General features: G+C 40.4%; 1 protein-coding gene across 8 annotated transcripts in view; it reads right to left on the bottom strand.

Annotated features, from left to right (window-relative positions):
- LOC145358418 (disabled homolog 2-interacting protein-like) overlaps positions 1–20,133 on the bottom strand; it is a 739,003-nt gene that overhangs the window by 10,581 nt on the left and 708,289 nt on the right. For 7 of the 8 annotated variants that reach the window (XM_080212472.1, XM_080212473.1, XM_080212476.1 and 4 more), the window contains 2 exons: positions 8,174–8,329; positions 1,477–1,679 (listed from right to left, as the gene is read on the bottom strand). In XM_080212472.1, coding sequence (XP_080068598.1) covers positions 1,477–1,679; positions 8,174–8,329 — 359 coding nt within the window. The remainder of the gene's footprint in view (positions 1–1,476; positions 1,680–8,173; positions 8,330–20,133) is intronic. The other variant, XM_080212474.1, reaches the window with a different exon arrangement.

The raw sequence follows: 20,133 nt of genomic DNA, 5'->3' as shown, positions 1-20,133 counted from the left end.
CCTGGGCATTGAGAGGGGGAATTCCTGGGGCCTTGGAGAAGGGAGGAGTCCCAGAGCATTGGTGACGGAGGAGGGTTTCCTGGGGCCTTGAGAAGGTGTGTACAGGACCGAGTGTGGTAAAGTATTGTTGTGAAGCTTAGGAAGAGCAGATGGTGACCATTTCCCACCTGCGCTTGGTAAATGACATTTTGTGCCACTTCTCACCCCTGGACCTCGATCCCCCTCTCCCATGCCCAGAACACATGCTGCACCTATAAGGATCGACTGAAGCATGTGCACCAACCCCCAACCAGAAACATTTTGTAGCACAAATTGCAGCAACTCTAGGCCATGCCAAACCCACATTCTACAGTCTATCTTTGCAAAGGATGCCAGTAAACATAATCTTGAATTAGACCACCACTCCCTTGTGAAGACATTATACAGAAAAGGCAATTTTGCTTTTCGTTGGCAGTTTGCAATTATTTGTCAGATTTATACTGCATTGTGGGATCTCCTGTTGTTTGGGGACCCTGTGCCACTGCACAGTTTGTTTCACAGTAAATCCACTGCTAGGGCAGCACCTGTGAAGATCAGATATGAATTGCTGCTTCATCCTGGTGAATATGGGCTGGAAATCTATCCACACTATTCAAAATCTGGCTGGATTAGCTTAGTTGTGCATTAGGTCAGTGCTATCTTGTTCTAACAGAATGAGAGAAATCTACTCCTCTACCCCTTCCAGCTTTTCCCAGGTTACATGGAGTCACCGCAATGCTGGCGACTCCATACACATCAACTATCAGTTTGTGTTTGGATCTGGTGGGTGGATTTGCAGCCGGATGCTTTCCATTGCAAACCTTCTCCATTTACCCAGCAGGGGACCATCAGTGATGCATGGTGGCTTGCCTGCACCAATGACTGTGTTCTATTTACTTAAAATAGTAAGACACATATCCTCCACACACACAGACAGACTCAGAGACAAAAGAGCTGGATTTATATCCCTTATCATCCAGGCTACTAATTGGATTTTAACCAATAACCAGCCCCATGCACCTCCTCCAGATTGGCTTGTGAGTGGTTCAATAAATATCCTAGTTTATCAAGCTTGAAAGGTGTAAAAAGCACAACATTCAACCATTCTGTAAGGCCATGCCCCCACCTGACCTCTGTAACTCAATGGGCATATTTTTGACCTGGCTCACACCAGGATTGTGCTTACTGTGGCTTTCAGAAAACATACCTACAAATATTTCATGGCAGCATGAAACTACAGTAAGAAGTGAAACGAGCCAGATCTAGAATTCCCCAAGGTAATATTTGTCTATTTGCCCAATAAAATCCTTGAGCATCAAATGGTGTAGGGGTTTGAAGAAATGCATTGGTAATTGGACTCAATGTCAACATCAACACTTAGTTCACAAAGATGCACTGTGTACAAGACTGCACTAGAGTAGAAATGACCCCAGGCAAAACAGATGGTTGGCTGCATACCTGCTGATAATGCCTTTCATCTGCACATCCTTGTCTTCTTGTTGCCTACGAAGTCGTTCCTCACCCTCCTCCAGCCTGGCTTGGTATTCCAGCATCATCTTTTGTGCTTGTTCCTCTTGGTTTTTTAAATGTACCTCATACTCCTCCAGCTTCCGACTGGATGCCCTCAGTTTATCTTGAAGTACTGCAATCTCCTGCTGATACTGATGGAAAGAAGGCAAGCTTAAGAGGGGAGGTTATTTTTAGTTTCATTAAAATATTGCTGGAGAACCTAATGATTTTTTCCATTTAAAAACTAGATTTTTAAGTATCCATTCATGTCTGCCGTGGGCCTTCAGTTATACTAACGTGCCAGATAATTAAACCACAATCCTATTAACATTTCTAGCCTACACTGCGTTTAGATCAAAGGGCCACTAACTTCAACACTGTTACCAATACACATGAGAAAAAATAAACCAGTTACATAATTTTCAATTTAATGTTTTAATAAGTACTTAATGTGTTTACGTTGACTTGGGTTGAGAATCATGGATCTAAAAGAGAATTGGGGATTTTTTAATCAAATAAAACAAATAATACATAAATAAAATAAAAGTGAATTCTGTTATCTGCTTGAAAAGTTGCGACCTTGACAGAAATTTGGAAGACAACCACATGGTGTAAAGCAACCATCAGTTAATGATTTTAGCAGGTAAACTTAAAGCTATTTATCTGGAATCACTTTATAAATGCTGCTTTAATGCCGTGTTAGAACCAGCTTCAAATCCTTCCAAAGTAAATTACTTCATTCCTACTTGCTTTTGGGGATGGCTTCAGCTCACTGTATCAAACATGCTTAATGACTATGTAGTATTGGCTTCTCGAAGTTTGTAATGAATATAAAATGCATCATTCATCCCTCCAGGTAAACAGCCTGCGCATCAATAATGGGCACTGTTCAGCTAAGCAGTGGGTAGGTGATGCAGCATTTAGTTCACAGTTTGCCATTTTAAGCGTATACAGCTGACGCAAGCCTTTTGAAACAAATGCTGAAATTTAAAAAAAAGCTTAAAAAGGAGAATACAACTCTTTAGGTGGAAGTAGCTACAATTACACAGTGTACGATCGCCTCCGCATCTTTTTGCCAAAATAATCGATATTATTTTAGGAGGGATGTTTATTCACAAGAGTGCTAAGTTTTCAGTCTCCAATACAGACACATTACACTGAATCAGACTGTGATGAATACTGAACCAGTGGAAAGTTTTGGTTAACCTCTGGACAAATAGTGGGAAGTACTCAAGCAGGCATTCTTTAGAATCCAAAACCAGTAAATATCCGTAAAAGGCAAAGGCTCTACTTGTGTTGTTAGAAAGTCATGGCCAATAAAGAGATAGCATTAAACTAAATAAAAGTCTTACACAAGTGAAAAGTTAAACAATAAAGATATACATAGAAATAAAAGATGCAAGAAGAAAATATGAAAAAGAGCATACATGAGATATGAAAGCTAATGTTTTATAAATCCACTGAGGGAGTGGCAAAGGTGAATGTAGACCCATTAAAGGACATCCCAGGCAAGACTAAAATGGGAAACAAGAAATGGGCAGACTTCTTAATTAGTATTTTGTTTCTGTTTTTACAGTTGCAGAAGAGGTCAAATTACCAGCGATACAAGTGAACTAAAAATATATTAAGCACACAGCGGATTTTTTGGCCATAACTAAGTCAGAGAAAATGGCCTGCAGGAATTAGAAGAATTTAACACACACTTTACCCCTCTTGAAAACTGCACTGAAACTTCTGAAGCCCAATCTTTGCAGGCCCCAGAACAGTTTAGCTCCAGTGGATTCAAGGAGGCCACGCCCCTCCTTTTTTTACTACAGCTAATTTTAAAGGGCCCAATGAAACTGACAAGCCAGGGAAAACATAAGTGGATGGGATATGGGTGGTTGGGATACTCACAGGGGATGGGTGGTAGCAGTCAGATGTTTGATATCGGGAGTGGGGGCAAGACCAAAGAAGGAGTGCCAGAAGTCGGGATGGGGGGAGGGTGTCAGAACCCTTACCTGTCTAGTCTAAGAGGAATTCCCCAGCGCATCCCCACAAATTCAACACTCAGAATCTCACAAGTTACTATGTTTAGAATTGGTAATGAAGTCAATATGTTGAAATAGTCAGTTCTCCAGGCCCTGATGGTTTCTACCCAGGTAGTAAATTACAGGTTAGTCAGTCATAACTATTTTAGATCTGCTACTGTTTAATGAGACAGGGATTAGTGACCATGTAGCAAAGGATCCTCTTTGTAGGAGCGATCATAACGTGGAAGAGTTTCATTTCAGTTTGAGAGTGAGCAATGTGGATCTGAAACCAGTGTCTTAAACTTAAATGAAACAAATTATAAGGATATCAAGACTTAGCTAAAGTGGAATGAGAAAATAGGTTAAAAGGTAAGATTGTATATAGCAATGGCAGATATTTAAGGAGATATTTCATAACGCTTAACAAAGATATATTCCACTGAGAACAAAGACTCGACACGAAGGATGCATCATCTGTGGTTAACTAACAAAGCTGTGGATGGTATCAAATTGAAAAAAAAGTACAATGTTCCCAAGCTTCGTGGTAGCCCAGATGACTGATAGAATTTTAGAAACCAGCGGAGGATGACTAAAAGAAAAAGTGAGAAACTGGAGTATGAGGGGAAACAAGAAATATAAAAACAAACAGTTTAAAAAAACTTCAGGTATACAGAAAGGAAAAAAGTAGCTAAAGTGAGTATTGGTTACTAAGAGGATGAGATTGGGGGATTGATAATGGGAAGTAAGGAAATGGCAGAGACTTTGAACAGGAAAAACTGGGGCAAAAACAACAGGAACGTAAAAATAATTACAATCATGAGTGAACCAGTATTGGGAAAACTAATGGAATTAAAGGTTGACACAACCCCCATGGCCTTGAGGGCCTACATCTCAGGATATTGTGGTTGCAGAGCAGGGGGATATATTGATTGTAATCTTCCAAAATTCCAAACAGATTGGAAAACTGCAAATGTAACACAAATATTCAAGACAGGAAGGAGTAGGAAATCAAGAAACTACAGGCCAGTTAGTCTTATATTTATCATTGGAAAAATGCTAGAATCCATTATTAAGGATGTATTGCAGGTCATTTAGAAAATCATGATACGAATGCGCAGAGTCAACATAGTTTGGTGAAAGGGAAATAAATTTTGACAACACTATTAATAGAGTTCTTTAAAGATGTAAGAAGCAGGATCAATAGAAGGAAACTACTACATAAGAACATTAGGAATAGGAGCAGGAGTAGGCCATTCAGCCCTTTGAGCGCGCCCTGCCATTCAATTAGATCATGGCTGATTTTTTATTTCAATGTCATTGTCATGCAGTATTTCCTCATGTTTTCAAATATGTAGAAGAAATGTATTGATCTTAGTCTTGAACATGCTCAATGACTGAGCCTCCACAGCCCTCTGGACCAGAGAATTTTCAAGGTTCACCATCCTCTTGAGAGAAGAAATTCTTGCTCCTCATAGTCCTACAAGGCCTGTCCCTTATTCTATGACTGTGTCCCCTGATTCTAGACCTGCCTATCCAGGGGAAACATCCTTCCTGCTTCTACCCTGTTGTGGCCTGTAAAAATTTTGTATGTTTGAAGAAAGTCACTTTTAAACTCCAGAGAATAATGGCCCAGATTATTTAATCTTGCCTCAAAGGACAATCTCTTCATCTTGGTATTAATTTAGTGAACCTTTGATGCATGCTGTTTATGCAAAGTATATCTTTCCTTAGGTAATAAGACCAAAACTGCACACACTCCTCCAGGTGTGGTCTCACCAAGGCTCTATGTAACTGCATTAAGACTTCTTTACACCGGTATCCAAATCCTCTTATAATAAAGGCCAGCACACCATTTGCCTTCTTAACTGCTGGCTATACCTGCCGTGACTTCTGAATAAAGACAGTTCAACATTTCTCAGCCTCTCACTATTTAAGAAATACTCAGTATTTCTGTTTTTCCTACTGACATGGATAACCTCACATTTCTCCATATTTGTGTTCCATCTGCCAAAATTTGGCCCCTCACTCACTTAGCCTCTCCAGATCCCCTGAAGGTGGATTTTGCATCTCCTTACAACTTGCACTTTCATCTAGTTTCTGCAGATGCAGTACTTTGGATTTCTAAAAGGTAATCTAAAAGGTGCCACATAAAATATTACTGCATAAGACTCATGGTGTTGGCAGTGATATATTACCACACATAGAGAACTGGCTACCTGACAGGAAACAGAGTCAGGATAAATGGGTCATTTCCAAACTGGCAAACTGTAACTAGTGGAATGCCACCTGTGCCAGTATTGGACCTTCAACTATTAACAATCTACATTAATGATGTGATGAAGGGAGTAAATGCATTGAAGACAAATTTGCTGTGATACAATGCTATTTGAGAGAGCAATTTGTGACAAATATACAAAAGGTCTGCAAAAGGATAGAAGTTGTTTAAGGGAGTGGGCAAAAATTTGGCAGGCAGAGTATAATATGTGAAAATGTGAACTTGTCCATCTTGGCAGGAAGAATAGAAAAGATTATCTAAATGGAGAGAGACTGCAGAATGCTGTGGTTCAAAGGAATCTGAATATCCTTACACATGAATCATGAAAACTCAGCATGCAGGTACAGCAATAAATTAGGAAAACAAATGGAATGTTGCCTGTTATTAAAGAGTGATGAAATATAAAACCAATCTTGCTACAACTGTACAGGACATTGGTGAGACTGCACCTGTAGTGGTTTTATTTTCCTTACTTTCATTGGGAACAGTTCAGAGAAGGTGCAATAGATTGATTCCTGGGGTGAAGTAGTTATCTTATGAGGGAAGTTTGAGCCGATTGGGCCTACACTCAGATTTTAGAAGAATGCGATTGAATCTTATTGAAATATAAGATTCTGAGGGGTCTAATGGGTTGATCGTGAGAGGATGTTTCCCCTCGTGGGGGGAATCAATAACTAGATGGACACATTAAAAGTAAGAAGTGGCCCATTTAAGACAGGAGGGGATCCTTTGGCTTGGGAATTTGCTTTCATGGAGACATAAAGATTGGGTCATTGAATAGAGTCCAGGCTGAGTTAAACGAGGATTATGGGGATGGGAACATAGGACATAGAAAAACTACAGCACAAACAGGCCTTTGGCCCACAAGTTGCACCAAACATGTCCCTACCTATTACCCTCTATCTTACTAAGTCAAAGGGAAGAAAGTGGACTTAAGGCCACTATCAGATCAGCCATGATGTTCCTGATTGGCAAAAATAGCTTGATGGGTTGAATGGCCTATTTCTGCCCCTGGGGTTTTTTAAATGATCGGTTTTGGGACTTTGCCAATATACATTAATGACATGGACAAAAGCATTATCCCTCAAATAAGGAGACCAAGCAGCACACAGTAATATAGGTGTAGTCTCACCAATGCTCTGTACAGTTGTAGCAAGACTTCTTTACTCATAGATCAATAAAGGATAGCATTCTATTTGCCTTCCTGTTACTTTATGTAGCTCCGTGCAAAGTTTTTCTAATTCATAGGGCATTCAGGTCCTTCTGTACCACAGCTTTCTGCAGTTGCTCTCTATTTAGACAACATGCTGCTTTTCTAATCTTCCTGCCAAAGTGGACAAATTCACATTTTTACACATCCTACGCCATCTGTCAAATTTTTGCCCACTCACTGAACCGATTTATATCCTTTGGAGACTCCTTGTCTCCAAATTTGCAGATAACATTAAGTTAGGAAGCCACATATAATTGTATAGATGAAAGCAGAACAGAAAGGGATACAGATGAAATAAGCGATTTTGTAAAACTCTGCCAGATGAAGTTCAATGCAGGCAAGTGTGAGATTATCTATTTTAAATCATAGGGAAGTAAATAGAATGGACAGATCAGCCATGATATAAATGAACTATGGAATAAGCTGCAGAGGTTTAATAGCCTGTTCTTGTTCCTATGACAACAATCAGGATAAGCCCGTCCAGGGTCTCCCATGTTGTTCTCAAATAGATTCATCTGAAGATGTCTCTTCCCCTCCCCCCCATAACTCGAGCAAATCCATATTCTTAAACCTGAACAGGAAGACTCCTTTCAATGGAATTCATATGCTGAAGGCAATTCATCTGCTAGATTCAGCCTATCCAGACAGATTGGCTAAAATGAAAGGAAACCCAAAAAATTGTTTTCAAACTGATGCCAATCTGATGATACTTGTGTAAACTTAACTTCCCCTTTAAGCTAGCAAAAGCAACAGCCTTTCTTTATCATCTATTAATGAAAATATGTAATGTCATATTACAACCCAATTCCCCATTCACCACAGCTTGTAAAATACATGAGAAGAACCATACACGTTATCATTAAACAGATTAGAATTTTAAACAGCCATTTCTGAAATGATTAATTGTGTTTTTAGTGTTTTGTTCTACAGTTTTATTCATTTTTTCTAATAGGACACAGCAACATTACATTATTTTAAATGATCACACTTCCTTTCCATAAACCAGAACATATGTTTCATAATCCAAAAGATTAAAAACCTGAAATTATCATATATATGTCCAATTTAATATGCAAGAAAGAAAAACAGTCAGGTTGTGTAACAGAAAAAAAAATACCTTTAAAGCTGTCTGGTAATTGTCTTTACCTTTTCTATCTGGCTAAGTTCCTCTTTAGGTCTGACATCATCCCTGCGTTTAGAGCCTGGGTCCACTGTTTCATCGTCTATGAACTGCATGTTCATATTCATCAGCCATGCTGCAGTGCGGTCCACAGAGGACAAGGCATTCGCAGGTGAGGGGGCCTAAAAAAGTGTGATAAAGCTCAGCTTTGTGTTGGAATCTTACACAAAGAAAGATCAAGCAGAGCAAACGTAGAGATACAGATTTCATGGCTGTTTTTATTGTTACAATGGAACCTTCTTAAGATCAACTCTTGCATTACAAGAGAATATAGATTTTATCCAGGTTCTTGATAACTTTCCCAAGATTTGTTGTATTATAATAAAACATTCTGCACTAGACGCCATAGTTAACCCAGTAAATATTAACTTTTTTTTAACTAAGATAAAGGGTTTCTGGCATGGACAATACACCAATGTTGTTTTTAATCTCTTTTTATCTAATACTCTATTCCATTCACTATCCCTGACTACGAGCTAGAAATTTGCTCCGAGCATCTCTTCAGTGATGCTCTAACTATAAACACTGCCAGGATGTGCTTTTCCATCTTGTTCTGGCGATAAGCTCTTAGCCTCTGAAGACAGACTTGTTCAGATTGAGGACTCCTACTAAGCACATATCTGATCTGTCACCATGTTACCCTGCACTACTTTGTGTATACTCTGTTGGCAATAAGACATTAAAATCCAATTTTCCTCTCTATATGAATTTGAAATTATGGAAAACGTAACTGGTTTAAAAAAAACATTTTTCCTGTGTGGGCAACAGGCAGAAAATGAATATGCAAAAAAGAATAAAAATAAATGAGAAGTGCCAAGGCAAACCACCAAGAAACATGTTTTTCATGTTGCACATGAGAGCAATGGACACATGCAGCACATGACAGCTGATTCTCTTCTTAATTTGAACACTGTTGGAATTAAGGATTTTATGCTAATCAAGATGGAGTTGTTAAAACTAGAAAGTAGATTATTTGTTCACTTTGCATCCTGCCTTGGAAGGGCATGAAAAGCCCAGCCAGCTGCCGAGTGAAGTTGTCTCAACTTCATCTCAACAATATGTCATACCCCAACTTCCTAACCACTCCATGCTGCACCAGTCTCATCGCTGAAATGAAACAACCAAGTCAGTGCGTACCATGGCAGTTTTGAGTTGCAGATTCACACTCATGACTAAGAATTACAGTGCAACTTTATAAACTTAGTCCCAAAGAGGAAACCCCCAGCATTTTTGCCAACTCTGACAAAACAAAACCTGTTTGAGCTGCCTAGGTGCCTAGACACTAGTTTCTTGCTGCAGCTTGTACTAAAAGGGGGAAGAGGTGAGCAAAAATACAACCTTGAGGCAAAACACAATGTTAAGTTCATAGCAGGAAGCATAGGAAAAATCAAGTCGTAGCAACTCCACTAAATAAAGCAGGTAAGAATGTGAAGTGCTGAAAACTTGTAATGACAGTGACCCAATTTAAACACTGCACTGACTTGGTTGTCTCATTTCAGCGATGAGACTGTAGGAAATGGAAATGTGACGCTGGTCCAGCATGGGGTGACTAGGAAGTTGGGAAATAACATATTGTTGAGATGAAGTAGAGACAACTTCACTCGGCAGCTGCCTGGGCTTTTCGTGACTTCCAAGTCAGGATGCAAAGTGAACAAATAATCTGCTTTCTAGTTTTAACAACTCCATCTTGATTAGCGTAAAATCCTTACCTCCAACAGTGTTCAAATTCAGGAGAATCAGCTGTGATGTGCTGCATGTGCCCATTGCTCTCATGCACAACATGAAAAAATGTTTCTTGGTGGTTTGCCATAGTCATTGGTTAACAGAACCATACTGCAGTTTGTCAACACTAAAAAACAAAATGCTGAAAAATCTCAGCAGGTCTGATAGTATCTGTAGGAAGAGAATAAGCCAAAATTGAGTCTGGGTAGCCTTTTGTCAGAGCTGAAAGGTGAGTACACCTTAAATCTGGGGCGGCACAGTGGTTAGCACCGCTGCCTCACAGCACCAGGGACTCAGGTTCAATTCCCAGCTGGGTCATTGTCCGTATGGCGTTTGCACATTCTCCCATATCTGCATGGGTTTCCTCTGGGTGCTCTGGTTTTCTCCCACAGTATGAAAGATGTGCTGGTTGGGTTCATTGATCGAACAGACATCGTAGTATGGCGACTAGAGGAATTTCACTGTAACTTCAGTGCAGTGTTAATGTGAGCCTTACTTGTGGCTAACAAATAAACTTTACTTTTTACAATTATGGTTGAACTTAAAAGATTAGCTGAAGTTTGATATTGCGGTGTATGTTTCTACAATTCTATTTAACATTGCAGTGAATGTAGGTGATCATGCAAATGCATTGAAAAGTAAATGATCTTGAACAAGAATCGATCTGTAAGTGGGCTCCATTGTTTGACACTAAAATATACTGCATGCACATTTGTTCCTGCAGTACTGTAATTGATACATTAAAAATACATTTTTATTAGCAGCAAAGGTACCAGAAGGCCACATTATAAACACCTGCAGTGGAAGTGGGAGATATCATAACTGACCCAAACATTTGTTCCAAGTACCATTCCCAACCACGTCTATTACATTTTGTGGCAAAGTGAGAAGCTATTTAAGATACCAGGGGCAATTCTCCCATTCTGCTGTGTTAAGAAGTTAGCACAGCAGGCTGGGAGGTTTCAGCAGGAATCATTTCAGGGATTAATTCAAATGTTATTTGAATGTGATTAGTGGGCCTAGGACTAAAATCTCCGGGCCCACTCACCTCTCCCACCCCACTAGGACTACTTGACTCCAGCGGGGTTTATTGTAGTTCCCCACTTCTGGGGAGCTGCTGGCCTGACCTCACTGGAGTGAAGCGGGGGGTGGGGCAATCAGAACCCCTCAGAGGGTTGGGCAGCAGGGGGTGCCTCCTAGGCACTGCCCAATGGGCCTACTGGTAGGGGGTCGCACTGCCACTCTGCATAGGGATCAGTGGGAAAGGAGGGAGGCCAGCTGGCCATCAGAGTGGGACCAGACTGCTGGGGTTGGAACTGTCCGGTGGTGGCAGGGGGAGGGGGACATTGGCCAGTGATCAAGCTGACAATTAGGAGGTCAGCAGTGCAGGCCACTGCACATACGCCAATCTCGGTACTGACAAAGTGCCCCATGCGCAGTGGCCCGCTCAGCACTACACTGCCACCCTCTCCTTTGGGAATACGCCCCACACACTGATTTTTAATAGGATTCATACTGCAGTGCACAGTCTGAGAGATTCCTTTTTAAACTCTCGCTGAAAAAAGCCAGGGTGATTTACTTCACTTTTCAAGCGAATTCAACACTTAGAATGTTTTGGGAGAATCGCTCCCACTACGTTGTACTTGTTCATCCTAAGTGTTTTCAGGACTGTTAAGCACACCATCACTGTTGTTTGCATTTCTGTAGCCTCCATCAATTGTCTACAGAAAATCACTGCTCAAGGCCATGGAGATATTTCTCTTTCTTTCACCTATCCTCTTGGGTAAGAGTCCGGGATGAATGATTCAACGAATTCCAAAGTGGAAAAAAAAAAGTATAAATTCCATTTTTAAGTTACAATCATTGAATAAAAACTGAAAATGCTGGAAATTCTCAACAGGTCTGACGTATCTGTGGAGAGTGAAACAGAGTTAACGTGGCAAGTTGATCATCCTTCACCAGAATACTCCACTCAGCATTTAATGCAGATATTTTGGATTTTCACCGTCTGCAGGAGCTTGTTTGAAATATTTTGACCAATTTCTTACTATTTGATACTACGCAAGTTCTGTACAAAATGGATTTTGAATTTTCCAAGAGTGTGAAACATAATTTCTCTGACTTCTTGGGTCATATTCCATGGGGGAAAGATGTATTTTATTCAAACAGTGTTTGTAATGCTAATATTAAGACTATCATGTCACTTTCCTACAGGAAAATGTTAATTACATTCCTTTTACATGGAGTTCTCCTTTCTTGTGCCAATTTTGATGTAAACTAGAAAATCGTTAAAATAACCATTCCTTCATATCATGAGTGAGTCAATTCCAAAATAAAGTTTTTTTTAAATTTTATTTATTAGTTCACAAGTAGGTTTGCATTAACACTGCAATGAAGTTACTGTGAAAATTCCCAAGTCGCCACACTCTGACATCTGTTCGGGTACATGACATCTGTTTGGGTACACCGAGGGAGAATTTAGCATGGCCAATACACCTAATCAACATGTCTTTCAGACTCTGGGAGGAAACCGGAACACCCGGAGGAAACCCACATAGAAATGGAGAGAATGTGCAAACTCCACACAGTCACCCTGGTCGGGAATTGAACCCGGGATCCCTGCACTGAGAGGCAGCGGTACTAACCACTGTCCCACCTAATACAGCACAACTCAATTGAAATAACCAAGTGAGATAGATTTGATGTAATGCAGAAATCCAGGCCAAATTTGTTTTTATATTCGGGGTGAATTAGCAAAGATATTGGGATGCATTAAGTAAAAAATAATTGGACATAATCGCAGCTCCTCTTGAAAAATACAGAATAACCTCTTAGCGAAGAATGTAGAGTTGACAATATGTGGACTTTCATTTCAATAACTGATTTGATGACTGTACCTGTTGACAATTTAAGCCTAGTTTTTAGACTGAAAGATCAACCTTTTACTGTAGCATAAAGAGACTAAACCAAAACATCAAACTCTGCAGATAGTCTTGTTCAGACAGAAGATTGTAACAGCAGTATTTTCATCAATGACTGGTAATTTACACGTATATTGCAATGGTGTAACTCATAAAACATGAAACAATCTTTATTACAGATAATATTAATCAGAATTATGTTTTAATAAACTGAGTAATTGCTAAGTACAGCTGAATTGCACAAAACCTTAATATTCATTGAAAATATTGTGAACGCAAATGTACTCCATTTATATTCTTTTCATTAAAAGAACTCTTCACGTTTCAATGTTATAAAGTACCACAAATTGCACGCTGATCAATGTATTTTGATTATCTTGCAATCAAAACACTGAGTAAGTTATTTTTGGCAGTAAATGGTCCCATTCAATATCACCCATGAGCTACAATCAATAGCTGAGGAATAAGTGAAATATGATTGATAAGATGCTTTTCAATGGTCTATTGGTAGCTAGCTTGATGAATCGTGTAATCAACTGTTTACTGCAGTGGCAGATTATATGTAAATATGAAGTATTTCCCCTTCATTTGTGTGTGGGTAGTTAATTTTACTACCAGCATTTATCATACAACAGTCAGGAATACGGAAATCAAGTCCACCACAAAGAAAAGTTATCTAGAAAACAAAAATGAAGACTGCAAGTGGGTGAAATTTGGATCAAATAGAAAATGATAGACATATGCAGCAGATCAGTCAGTATCTGTGAAGGGAAAAGTCACAGTATGGTATTCCAGGTGTGTATGTCGACTGATCTACTGTTTTATTTCTGGTACTTTTCGTGATTTGCTGACTTTCATTAATCAAAATACGTTGACAATGTGCATAACATTCTTCAATAATTAGAAAAATGCACAGAAAGAAGGAGGGGGGGTGAAATTTACTTTCTATCCCCCCTCCTCTTGTACTGCCCCATCTTGAAATCCATTATAGTAGGGTGTCTCCATGAAAATTCGAAGGAGTGATTGTTTCCTCCCAGGCAGTAGCTTGGAAGCTGGAGATACTCCTGACTCCTATTTCCCAACCCCTGGAGGGTAAATTCAGCCCATGGTGAAAGGATTGTTGGAGAGAGACATTGGTAGGGGGGTGGGGGGGAGAGGGGTTGGCAGGAGGGGGGAGACGGGGTGGCGGGAGGGGGGAAGAGGGGGTGGGGGGAGAAGGGGAGGGGGAGAGAGGGGCTTCAGTTCTTTCTCCACCTCATGTTCCACAAGTTGAATGTGCAAAGAGGTAGAGAAGTGATTGACTTTCAGGCCTATAGTCATGCCAAAACCAAGAAGTTATTTTTGTAATGCTGCATTTATAAAGTATGACCACTTTCTTGAACTCATGAATAATTCCTAAATCCAATTTAAAAGGTTCAATTATAGCAGTACAGTAAAACCTTACTAGTATTAATTTCTGGGATTCGTCATATTAAAGCTTGCCATCTTCTGAGTATAACAAGAAGTTAGTGGAATTCAGGAAACCGTTTATTACGATTAATTTTGAGTTAAAGATTTCTAATAAAAATGTTCTGTCATATTTCAGCTCTTTGTATTGAATGAAATAAGTAAAAATATAATCTTAGTATACTTTCAGTGAATGCAGGTTGCATTCATTAGCTGTTTACAGAGGCTAGGCTTTACTCAGACGCGAGAGTTTCACAAATGAAAGGTAACCATGCTGATAAAATGCAATTTTTCTGGTTGCAATTGGAGCACTAAAACTCTATTTCAACTTTGATCCAAAGCTTTAAAGTGAAAGTAACGAAGTGTTTGTGGGACATGAGATTTTGATAAATGAAATAGCATTTTATTTCCTGCTATGGCATGTTTGTAATTTGAATTTTGTTTTGTATGTGTGTACAACAAAAAATATTCATAACAGGTTATATGGTTGAGACATGAATGATAATATCTACATCTTTGTTAGCAGGACTACGTTATAAGTCATTTTTTAAGCTTTTCAAACTGGACAGTTACTGAGTGACAAAATGGCTCCAGTCGTCACACGCTGACTTCTGGAAGTTTCAGAATTATTTCAAAAATGAACAAAGGTTAATGCCTCAAACGTCTGGAAAATAACACTCTTTGCATCATAAAAACATTCCAGCCAAGCTAATACGATAGCCCAGCAGACAGCTGTTTGCAAGTCTTAATCTCTAATAATGACAGTAATGGCCTTAGTGTTGACTGTCCTAACACAATGATTTCAACAGGTGGGCCTTGTTTAACAACCCAAAATCAAGATCATATGACCAAGGCTTTGGATATCTGAACTCCTCCAATCTTTGAACCTTACAGTCAGTTACTATCTGACCTCCAATGAGAACAGGACTCCAGGCAAACAGCCTGTGCCGTCTACATCAAGCAGGCAGCAGCTGAAAGAATCCTGGTCCTTTTCAGAACTGTAAACTACTGGAAACATTGAATTCATGTTTCCAAGACTAACTCATTCCATGTGCCTTCTCCCATTGTGGAAAGGTTCTAGAAAGGCGATCACCCTACAATCTGCCAACTTCCCTTCTGTAGGGCCATTCCTTTAGATTCCGGATTCATGTAAACCTATACTTGTGTTGTATCATGGGTCATGCCTTGAAACCTCTTTCTTTCTCCTTATCCCATTTATTATGGAAGTGCAAAAGGGATGGACATTGCAAAACCCCTTTCACCTGCGTGTTTAAAAATAAACCGACCCTTTTTATTTTATCTCGTCTCAAGTTTGCCAAGCAAGTTAACCTTAGAGAATTGGAACGCTTCAACTTTAAGGGTTGGGGAAAATACATCACCACTTATAAAGGGAGAAAGTAGAATGAAAAGTATCTTTGTTTATAGTGAACAGGTGGGAAAATCAGGGCAGTTTAAACTATCCTCCCATCCCTGCCACACTCCATCTGTAACACAGGTCATGGTTTCTAGCAGCAGAAGTATCCATTTGTGGCCCAAAAAGCCAGTGAATCTTTACTTAACCAGTTATCTCCTTGTGTTGCATCAATTTCAATGATACTCTGGAGAGTACTGGCTTCACACTAGCGATCTATTCCAGGAATAACTAGCTATGGAAACAGACTGCTTTAGTGCATCAGTAGATGCAGGAAGAGAACTGGAATTGGAATTTGGAGAGTATTAATGAATTTCTGTGACAAAATTAAGAACACTTATTGTACAGAATACAACAAATTTATCTTGATGCTTTCTGTATATACAGAATATATAGAGAGTTATTCAATCCTATAAGTGGGCTTTTTCATGTTGACCAAATGTAGACACAATCTCCACACTCTGAGGTTCAATCTCTCACCTCAGGGATATTTGCATATATTCCTAACTAATGACTTAGATGGAAATAACAAGTTGGATCCTTAATCATTTAATTAGAAAGCAGAGCCATGTCTTCTTTAAAATGACATGAAAGCTCTGTTTATTTTTATGACCCTTTATAGCCTTCTTTCTCACAATTAAAACATTTCAATACTTCTCGAAGCATCCATTCTTATCCCGACATCACCTATTTGGAATGAATCTATGTGCTACTGCATTTACATTATGATATCAAAAGTACTTTCTTGACAGTGTCGAGGTGAAAAATTAGGCATATGATCATATCTGCCATTGAACTGAACATCTTGGTCCATGCCCAACAGCTTTATCCGTTTATTAGATAATTAGTTTTAGGAATCTTTTAAAGTCCCACCTTTTTTATGCCCATCTGAATTTCACTTACATTAAAGTAATTTCACTAATTTCAATAGTTGGATGGCAAATTATAACTTTTATTCCCTGTGGAATTTTGTAAATTATATACTTAAGTATTGTTCTAAGAAACGATCCCAAATATATCTGATGAAATTATCAAGGCTACCTTTGTCAATTCAATTTGTTCAATCTATATGAAATTTAAAATCACTGAGGCTCAGTGCAGTGCATTTCTTGTTATGTTATTTATTGATTTATACACTGCTCCACAACTACAGTTAGGGGGCCTGGTAAACCTATTCCACCAGTGACTTGTTTCCTTTGCTGCTTCTTATTTCACCCAAACTTAATCATCTTGATCTTCTGAGCCATGATCACTTCTCACTACTGTATTGATTTCATTCTTCATTAATGAAGCAACACCGTCTCATTTTCCTCTCTTCCTATCATTCTGAAAGGTCAAATACCCTTGAATATTCAAGTTCCAAGCCCTGATCACCTTGCAACCACATTTCCATCATGGCTATCATATCAGACCTATGTATTTCAATTTGTGCTATCAATTCATCAGCCTTATTGTGAGTGCTGCAGGCAAAGAGCTTTTAATTCTGTCCTTCTATCATTTTTCCCTCTACTCTGACCTCTACTTGTTGTTGCACTCTTGCCTCTGTATATTCTGTCCCTTTTTGTCACACTCCTATCATTCGTCTTATCACTATCCTGCACAATTGCCTTGTCCTTTCCCATTAAATTTTGAGATCTCTCTTCACATGAATAATCCTCCCCCACTATTTCACTTACAGCCCTCTCTACAGTCCTAGTTATACACCACCAGGACAGTGTTGTTATCAGATTATCAGTCAGATGAATTGAGTACAACAGAATTTCATTCCAGTTGAGAATTGCTTTCTAAATAGAAAAATTAAAAATTGGAAGTAATTCACTTTTGTGGCAGTGAGTGATGATTTTTTTTTGAAAATGTTGATGTCTTTCTACTAGTGGGAGCTTGTGAAAGATTTGTGTACACAGGAACAACTTGCTTGTAATTTGGTCATGGTGGAGTGTCCAATTAGTGAAACACTGGAGTATTAAAGTCTGAACATGGGAATGGAGTTTTGAATCCTTGTCCTGAGCAACAGTTTCATTCAGAATCTCCTACCAAATCTCAGGGAAGAAGCAAAGAGATATGTTTCTAGTCTTCATCACAGCAGTAAAATGATTCAGTGGAGCTGATTCATTTCAGATCAGCCATGATCTTATTGAATGGTGGGGCAGGCTCGAAGGGCTAGATGGCCTACTCCTGCTCCTACTTCTTATGTTCTTAATGTCTCTCTGCACCAGCTTAACCAGGGATTCCTGGCATCTACAAAAATCTACTGATGGTTCAGTGGATGCCTCTTCCTTTTTATATATTTATAAAAACTCTTGCTATCCTTTTTTATATTAAGCGCTAGCCCAGCTTCATAGTTTCTCCTACCCTTCTTTATCAATTTCTTTGTCAATCTTTGTTGACATTTAAACCTCTCCCAATCCTCTTCTCGCCCACTACTCTTAGCTAATCTAAACGCCTCTGCTTTTAATTTAACACTTTCCTTCACCTCCTTCGTTATCCACGGCTTATTACCTCTCCTCCTACAGTCCTTTTTGACCATCGGAATAAATTTCTGCTGAGCACCAAGAAAGATCTCCTTAAAGATCCTCCACTGCTCCTCAGCAGACCTACCTTCCAACGCGCTCCCCCAGTCCACATTCGCCAATTCTTCTCTCATCCTACCGTACTCCTCTCTGTTCAAACAAAGGACGCGTGTCCGGGAACCCACTATCTCCTCCTCCACCTGCACCAGAAACTCCACCATACAATGATCACTCTCCCTAAGAGGATCCTTCACCGCAAGTTCCCTAATTCTACCCGCCTCATTACATTGCACCAGATCCAAGATAGCTCGCTCCCTCGTCGGCTCCAACACACACTGTTCAAGGAAACTATCCCGGCAGCATTCCAAGAGCTCCTCCTCGAGCCCACCGCGTCCAACATGGGTCGACCAATCAATGTGCAGATTGAAATCCCTCATAACTACGGCCGTCCCATTCCTGCACGCCGCACCTATTTGCGCGTTAACAGCCCGCCCCACCTCCAGATCATTATTCGGGGGCCTATAGACGACACCCTCCAGCGTCTTCCTCCCTTTGCTGTTCCTAATCTCTACCCACAACGATTCCACGTTCTGCTCCTTGGCTCCAATATCATCCCTTGCTACCACCCTGATGCTATCCTTAATCAGCAGAGCTACACCCCCCCTTTTCCATCCCGCCTATCCTTCCTAAACACTTGATACCCCTGGACATTCAGCTCCCAGTCCTTGTCACCTTGCAGCCACGTCTCTGTAATGGCCACCAGATCATATCCATTTGTGTCGATCTGCGCCACCAACTCATCCACTTTATTCCTAATGCTTCGCGCATTCAGATAAAGCGCCTTCATCCCAGCCTTCACCTGGACCTTATTTGCCGGAACGCCACCAACCATACTCACGCCCCTTACTCCCTCTATTATTGGGACATCCTCGGCCTCTATCCTTACCTGTACCGTCTCCTTAACTTTAGACCCCGTAATGTCACCTACCCTCACACCCTCCCCCCCCCCCCCCCCCCCCCAGTTAGTTTAAAGCCCTGTCTACAGTCTTCTTTACACGATTCGCCAGCACTCTGGTCCCAGCACGGTTCAGACCAACCCCATCCCGCCCAAACAGGTCCCAACTACCACAATACTGGTGCCAATGCCCCATAAATTCAAACCCATTCCTCTCACACCAATCCCCTAGAGGTGGTGGTGCTCGGCAGACTGGAGGGGCTGATTATGGACAAGTCCCCAGGACCGGATGGAATGCATCCGAGGATCCTGAAAGAAATGGCGGAGGTGACAGTGGATGCCTTGGTGGTTATTTTCCAGACGTCGCTGGATTCCAGGGAAGTGCCGGAAGATTGGAAAATGGCTAATGTTACGCCGTTGTTTAAGAAGGGTGCCAGGCAAAAGGCGGGGAATTATAGGCCTGTTAGTTTAACGTCTGTTGTAGGTAAAATGTTAGAATCCGTCATCAAGGAGGAAATAGCGAGGCATCTTGAGGGGAACTGCTTGATAGAGCAGACGCAGCACGGTTTCGTTAAAGGGAAGTCGTGTCTGACAAATTTACTGGAGCTCTATGAGGATGTGTCTAGGGCGGTGGATAGCCGGTGGATGTGGTCTTTCTGGATTTTCAGAAGGCGTTTGACAAGGTACCTCACAAGAGATTATTGCAGAAGGTCAGGGGGCATGGTGTTAGCGTGGATAGAGGGCTGGTTGTCAAATAGGAGGCAGAGAGTGGGGGTCAATGGGTGCTATTCGGATTGGCAGATGGTGACTAGTGGAGTGCCCCAGGGGTCGGTGCTGGGGCCTCAGCTATTTACCATTTATATAGATGATCTGGAGGAGGGAACCGAGTGTAGGGTGTCAAAATTTGCTGATAACACCAAAATTGGTGGAAAGGCAAATTGTGCGGAGGGTGGTGAGAGTC

The sequence above is a fragment of the Carcharhinus amblyrhynchos genome, chromosome 25 (assembly GCF_965287045.1).
Source record: "Carcharhinus amblyrhynchos chromosome 25, sCarAmb.v2.hapA, whole genome shotgun sequence".
Lineage (NCBI taxonomy): Eukaryota > Metazoa > Chordata > Chondrichthyes > Carcharhiniformes > Carcharhinidae > Carcharhinus > Carcharhinus amblyrhynchos.
Note: the sequence above shows the minus strand (reverse complement) of the source record. Positions and strands in the feature narration are given on the sequence as shown.